Source organism: Lolium perenne, chromosome 1, assembly GCF_019359855.2.
Source record: "Lolium perenne isolate Kyuss_39 chromosome 1, Kyuss_2.0, whole genome shotgun sequence".
NCBI lineage: Eukaryota > Viridiplantae > Streptophyta > Magnoliopsida > Poales > Poaceae > Lolium > Lolium perenne.
The window spans coordinates 48,931,874-48,939,446 of record NC_067244.2 but is presented as its reverse complement, the minus strand read 5'-3'; the positions used below and the strand labels follow the sequence as shown (position 1 = coordinate 48,939,446).

The window sequence follows — 7,573 nt, the reverse complement described above, 5'->3', positions numbered from 1 at the left end:
CACACCTCAGCCATGGCCTGCAGGTGGCACAACCGCCGGGACGCCGCAAAACTGGGGCCACCACCACGCGACCGCCGCGCCGAGGCACCCACCAGCTCCATGGACCTCCACACAACCAATGCGTCGAGGCACCACCCAGCCGCCAACCACCCACACGCAGTCCAGACGCCGCAGACGGCGAGGCGAAGACGCGCACCCGGGGCCGCCACCCCGGCATCCCCAACTCCGGCAGAGAGCATGCCAGCACCGGGCACCTCCTCCACCCATCACGAGCAGCAAAGCATCCCCGTCTGGGCCCGCCAAGGCCCAGAAACGGCCCTCCCTGTGCAACACCGACACGCCGCCACCCGCCACCGCACGCAGCAGCACGCCCGCCGCCGCGCCACCGTGGCCGCCCGCAGCAGCCCCCAACAACCGACAGCAGCGGCCCGCCCCGCCGCCAGAAGCTCGTTGCGTGCACCAGGGATATAAATAACAGACCAAGTAAATCTTCAGGGACTGGTGAAGAATGCATCTTTTAAATGGTAATTCTAATTAGAATCAGTCGCTGCCAATTCCCAAAAATGTTTAAATCACTTCACATCAATTTTAGGATATCAGAATCAAAATACAAATGAGAAAATGAAATATTGAGATAAAAAATAGTACCTTGCAAATTTGTAGTATCATAAGGACACGCAGAAACAAATTGTCATGATCAACTTGCATGATCATTATCTAGATATTATTAAAATAATTTCAGACTATTCAAAGTATACTTGTGCTCTTTATCATCAACATATATTCACCACTATAAGCAATCTGAGAGAACATGTCAAAATACTTCCATCAAAACTGAGGTACAACAGAAGTTAACATAATCTTGCTTGCCTTTCTTACGATCACTCGATTACTCACAAGACAACAAATGGGGTAAGGGAAAGAAGAATGAAGTTGCAGAGAAAGGGGAAAGAACATAGCTGTTGCAAGTAAAAGAGTCCTCACCATGCACTGACCCAGCCTCAAACTGCAAATTTAGGAACCTTATGTAATAATATCTGAAAATAAGTCACCGAATGTGCAAATTTGGCAATGGTACAAGAACCAAGCATAAAGTTCTAAAAAACTAATGCTTGCAAAAACCTTTGGGTGAATCTTCGGTAAGTACATCCTCATTGTTAGAAATACTTGTATCAATGGTTAATAGTACATTTTCTTCGGAAGGTTCAACCTTGATCTCAGTATCTGAAGAGAGAAGGTGAAGCCCTTATCTCAGAGACTATCACGATGGGAGCCAGTTTTTGCCGAACCCCTGTATGACGAGCTCGGGAGTTGGCGAACCTATGCATTCTGGAGATGAAACCTGCAGCTGGACGCGCCCGCTAGCTTCCAGGTGTACCAGCTGCCTAGCCCTGTGTTAGACGCTGATTAAGATGTTTTGCAGTTCCAGATAGAATGTTGTGTTCTTCAAGTACTGCTTTTCTTCTTCTCTTGATATTTAACCATCGATCACTGAATAATTAATTCTTGGTCATTGCTTCATGATGTGTTTGAGATCAAGATAAGTGTTTCTTTTCCGAATATGCATAGCATGGGTATCATATAGGAATGGCAAAGAGTGCCCATTACAACATTGTCCAGCGCAAAGTGCGCCATCGCGACCCACCTACACGACGCTACCATGAACGCCTCTCTGCAATCACGAATCAGGTTTGCCTTGTACCACACTTCACCTTCTACGCTATGCTCCGCTGACTGGAGTGGCGCTTGCTCCATAGTGATCCACCTACTCGATCGACGCTGCCATAGTGCCATGAACGCCTCTCTGGAATCACAGACCAGGTTCACCTTGTACCCTGTTTCAACTTATACCATAACTCTCTGCAGGATTGTATAAATGGATTTTTTTTTTTTCCAAACGATCCACCAAGGATCGAATTTTCATTATCAGGGGGAGATAACGAAAATACACCAGTGTTCACGAACAACCAAACGAAAGCGGAGGATCGCCGCCTAATGCTAGCGTTTTAGGGAGGAATATTACAGGACCAAACAAACAGTTTTAAAAGGCTAACAATCTTCAGCCAAAGGGGAAGATGTTACTCAAAAGAAACAACTATAAGCATAACTCCTAGAACGATCAGGCAGCAGCATCATCATTTGCATCTTCTCCAGTTCTATCTTCCAAACGCAGAAGGTCGCCACGACCATCGTTTCCAGAGGATCTTACTCCAGCCACCTCAGCCAGGCGCAAAAGCCCGTCTGCACCAGCACGAAGATCTGAAGCGTCTTGTTCTCCATGTAAACCTGCCCAATAGTTCATAAAAACAGCAGCGTAGCTGGTTAGATCAAAGGGAGAGCTAATCATCTTTTGCTCAAAGCAGGCTTTATTCCTAGTTTTCCAGATAGCCCAGCAGATAGCTGCTAAACCAGCTATCTGGGTGTTGCGGCTGACAGAGGCAAATTGGGGAAACCACCAGAAGAATTGTGAGAAACTCCCAGGTCGAGTGGGAGATTTAACAGTAGTAGCCACTGCACTCCAGACAAATTTGGCTGCAGAACAGCCAAAAAAGAGATGAGAGATGGTTTCTTGCTCATTGCAAAACTGGCAGTTGGGATTCCCAGACCAATTGCGTTTGAGGAGGTTGTCCTTGGTGGCTATTGCATTATGCCAAATTAACCAGAGCCAAATTTTGATTTTGAGAGGAATTTTGCTCTTCCACAGATGCTTAAAGGATCTGTCTCTACCATTCCCACATATCTGTTTGTACACGGATTTCACAGTAAAACAGCCGTTTTTTGACCATTTCCATCTGGGATAATCATTTTCCTGAGTCAAATTTGTTTGATTCATCAGCTGAAGCAACCCAGCCTCCTGAATGATGAGATCAGGAGTCAACCATCTTCTATAAGAGAATCTCCATCCCATAGCAGCAGCTCCAGCCACAGTAATATTTTGTTCATTACAAATATCAAACAATACAGGGAACATATCCTTGAGAGGCCTTGTGCTGCACCAAGAATCTCCCCAAAAGCTGGTTAACAATCTGTTCCCAACATTCATTCTTCTGCCACAGAGATAAAGCTCCCTGACTTTTAGCATATCAGACCAAAGTGGAGAATCTCCAGGTCTGCTTTTTGCAAAGTAAATGCCTTTTCCTCTTAAATATTTCAGTCTCATAAAATCCTGCCAAGGCCCAGTGTCATGCTCCAGCTTCCACCACCACTTACACATCAGACTAATGTTGAATTTAGTCAAATCTTTAACACCCAAGCCACCTTTTTGCTTTGGCTTACAAATCCATCTCCATTTCACAAAGTGATATTTTCTTTTATCAGCACTTCCAGCCCAAAAGAAGGATCTAATAGGCTTATCAATCTGTTCAATATTTGTTTTGTGCAACAACCTCAAGGACATCTGATACACTGCAGTGCTAGCCAAACAAGCATCTATTTTAACCAATCTTCCTCCAATGGACATAGAATTACCAATCCATCCACACATTTTCTTCTTGGTTTTTTCCTCCAAGAATCTCATGTCAGACACTGAGGCCCTTCTTGCACAAACAGGAGTTCCCAAATATTTGATGGGCCAACTACCCATCTGACATTTGAACAGCTCAGCAAAAAAGCTCTGTTTTATACTGTCATCAAGAACCATCATTGCTTCACTTTTATCAAAATTAATTTTCAATCCAGACATGGATTCAAAAATGTAAAGCAAGAGTTTCAAATTGATTGCTTGCTGAACATCATCTTGTAGCAATAAAATGGTGTCATCAGCATATTGTAAGATTGCAACCCCATTCTGTACCATATTATCTGCCAGTCCTGTGATTAGCCCATTGTCTTGAGCTAGATGGATCATTTTAGCCAAACTGTTAGCAGCCATGTTAAATAGGAAGGGGGCAAAAGGATCACCTTGCCTCACTCCCTTATGGGATTGTATAAATGGATGAACACCACCCCATCGAATACCATACCTTCTGGTGCATCGAGAGCTCCAAGTGACCAAACTAACTGGCGTGTTCAGGTCGCACACCTGCATCTGGCACTGGCAGTAAGGGTGAGAGAGAACCACCAGTTCAGGTCACGCCTGCATCTGGCTGTAGGGGTAAGACTTAAGAGAGCATCACTAGTCCACAGCAGTGGCGTTAGACGAAGGCACCTCTCTTACCCAACATGTGCAGAACTCTGTACTCCCATCGGAAGAGACACATACTATTACATGGCTCAGTTAAGCAAAGGCACAACAAATTAAAGTTTCAATCAAACAATGACCAGTTGACCTTGACGAGCATCGTAACATCGCCACAAGTAATTTCATCTTGCGCTGCACCATTAACATCTGGAGTAAAACTAACAGTCTGCGTAGCAGAGGCAGTAGCAATCCTCAATAGAAGCTTCTCCTTCTTGCCAACACATACAACATGACGCCAGAGTTGGATTATTCCACTACCATCACAGGTTACGCCACCTGCTTTGCTATCATATAACACAAGAAAATCCTGAATTCTGGAGGTGCAAGCTGTGATTTCTCCACAGAAACTTCCCTTGATAACCTTGATTTCAATGATAGCCTCCACGGCAAATGCAACAACTGCAAATTTCACCTCCACGGTGCTCAGCCTGCTTTCGAGGTCGACACATCCAACTTCACTATGTTTCAACCCACCCAGTCTTACGCCATCAATCGCACACAGTCCCTTGCTAAGTTCTTGGTCTTTGTTCCTTTTGTCCTTGACCTTAAGATCTACCTCCAGGTATATATTATCTAGTAACACGAGCCCTCGAGTTGGGCCAGTCAAGATCAACGATTCATCCTACGAGAAAAGGTCAAATAACAGATTAACGGTCGCTCATCTGAATAATGCAATGGCAGAAAAACAAGGATTGGAAGGAAGTTGCTGCCACACATGTAAGTATGCAACTTCTTGGAAGCAAGTATGGTGTTCAAAGTAGAGATGCGTTACCTCTGAGTTGATCACTTGGAAATCCTCTCGAGAGCGACGGAAGAGATAGACACACTTGAAATCAAGATAATCTCTGGCAATCACAGTACCATACACCTCTAGCGGGAAGGGAACATCTGAAGCGGATATCTTCACTGAGAAGATGTTTGCTGACTCCCACAGGCTGTAAACCCGTTTTCCACTCGGGTTGATGAATGTGGATGGAGACGTGTGAGTGTACCGCATCGGAGGCAGAGGCGCTGCACGACATTGAAAATTCAGTAAACATCTGTGTGAGTGTATCGCACTGGAGCAACAGGCAAGCACTGTACACTCGAAGATTGAACATGGATTCCATGGAGGAATGAATGGGGAGGAACTGGAATTTGGACTTACACTCCTCGTCGATGTCGAATCTGGAGAAGTCCTTGTGGTAGAATCGGGTGTAGCAGACTCGCCCCGTCTTGGGATCGTACTCTCTGATCCTGTCGAGGACGGCCTGGTTCGCCGCATTTCTCCGCGTGCACTCCTCCACCTTCCGCGCGTGCTCCGCCGCCTTCTCCTCGGCCTCCCGCCGCCGCCTCTCAGCCTTTGCCGTCACTTCGGCCACCACCTCCGCCTCGTCGTAGAAGAGGGGCTCTAAGCAGCCGCTCTCGTCGACTACCTCCTCCAAGCCTAGGTCGCCGCCGTCCATGAGCACGTCGCCGAGGCTGATAACAAAACCTAAGATTTTTTTTTTTCTTTTAGGGATAGTAGAGGAGAAGAAGCGAGGTGATCGATCTATGTGGGTTCTTTGGATTTGGGCCTTTCTAGGGCCGGCTGAAAGCCGCACGCTGGAAACAAGCATTCAGAACAGTAGTGTGTGAAACTTCAGATCCAAACAAAAAAATCCCCAAACATAGCTTTTGACGTGCGTTTTGGTAGACGATGACGGGAATAAATTGATGGGTGATCTCACAACATCATGAACGCGAGACAAAAAAAAAGAATATTTAAAAATTGGGTTAGAAGATAAATCAGCATAACTATAGAGCTAAACTAGAGAATATATAGTTAAGGTTTCAAGAGATGTTGCAATGCATTATAGCAAAGAACTCTCTAGTAGCAATACTTATCAACGGATGAAGCCTGGTGACCGGGTGTATACGTGAGCACGCACCCAATGATCGACACGTGTCTAACAGCGTTGGCTCATCCGTGAAGTGATAACAGGAGCCGATCCTCCTTACAAAAAGGTTGAAGTACAATCTTATCCCTCATCCCCTGACCTGCTCCACCTCCCCTACATCGCCGCCCCCTGCCCCAGCCTCCACTACATCGCCGTCGACAGGAGCTCGAGGGGTGGCCAAGGTCGAGGGTCCTCCTGCCGTGCCCTCCGCCTGTCCCCCGTGCGCCGCCCTGGCCGGCAGCACCCCGCGCGCCGCCGGCGACCTGGTGCTCCTCCACCTCAACTCCAACCGCTTCTGCTGGATCGTCCCGGAGCCATTAACAGCGGCGGCGCGGTGGGCTGTTCGTGAGGTGCGGGGCGGCGGCGGTCGCGTCCCTCGCAGCGTTGGGCGCGTCCACGATGGGAGAGGGGCAGCGGTAGTCCGGGTCAGGGCGCCATCCCGCCGGCGCTCTTCGACCGTCCGCTCGACGTTGGGTCGTGGGCGCTGGGAGGTGTCCTGGCGCACGAGCTGCAGCGCCATGTACGGAGGAGTCAGGATCGAGCCAACCCTTCGTCCTCGTGGTCGACCTGGCGCGTTTTGGCATGGGGCTGAGTGTGCCATCGCGGTGGAGGTGGACTACGGCGGCGGCGCTGGGCCCGATTCAGCGATGGAGAATGGACATCAGCAGGTCCTCATGCGCGCAAGCAGGTGGCCCGCCCTCGCTTTGCCTTGGTGGCGCGATCTGAACAGCCGTGTTCAATCCTAGGTGAGTAATTTTCTCCCTGATTAACCTCCGGTTCTGTATTCCTTTCAGGTGTAAACAGAGAGATTGGTTCTTTTATTTGATTTACTTTGATCTTTCTTCTTTTCTTGGAATTGGTAGACTGAAGCTCAAGGAAGAAAAATCCGGGCGGGGAAGATCTCGCGGGCAGCTACAGGCAAACACGCAGGCATTTTGGAGAAGAAACTCGTTTTGGTCTTCATCTATACAGGAAAAAATTAACAATTTATTGGATTTGCAAGTTTGGTGTTCTTTTATCTAATGATGAATGATTCCCGGAGATACTAATTAGCACTTGCTTGTTGATTTTGTGTGCGAGTATAGAGTATTTGGTTAATTAGCGTTGAAGATTTATTTTGTTCCCGGAGATACTAATTAGCACTTGCTTGAATGATTTTGTTCGCGCACAACAAGCTCGGCGGCTGCATCCCGCCCTCCATCGGCAAGATGGCCGAGACGCTCAACGAGATTGTGCTCATCGGGGACGAGCTCGTCGGGTGCGTCCCGCCGCAGGTCGGCCTGCTCTTCCGTCGATGAGTCATCTCGACGCCTTCCTCCGGCGCGCCGCCTCCTCGTCGGCCTACTTCGCGCCGGCCGGCACGGCCCCGCCTCGAGCTCTCCGCCGCGTGCGCACCGTGGTTGGAAGGTGCTGGCAATCCGCGGCTTCCTCCGGCGCCGGCGCAGGAGCCACGGTCAGGGGCTTCCTCGACCTT

At 48.3% G+C, this 7,573-nt stretch overlaps 1 protein-coding gene across 1 annotated transcript; it reads right to left on the bottom strand.

The window, feature by feature from the left end:
- Positions 1-4,244: 4,244 nt before the first annotated feature.
- LOC127349189 (uncharacterized) lies at positions 4,245-5,638 on the bottom strand. Its single transcript, XM_051374969.2, has 3 exons — positions 5,328-5,638; positions 4,953-5,191; positions 4,245-4,802 (listed from the first exon to the last, which is right to left on the bottom strand). The coding sequence occupies exons 1-3, from the start codon at positions 5,623-5,625 to the stop codon at positions 4,245-4,247; spliced, it is 1,095 nt and encodes a 364-aa protein (XP_051230929.2). The 5' UTR covers positions 5,626-5,638.
- Positions 5,639-7,573: the final 1,935 nt, after the last annotated feature.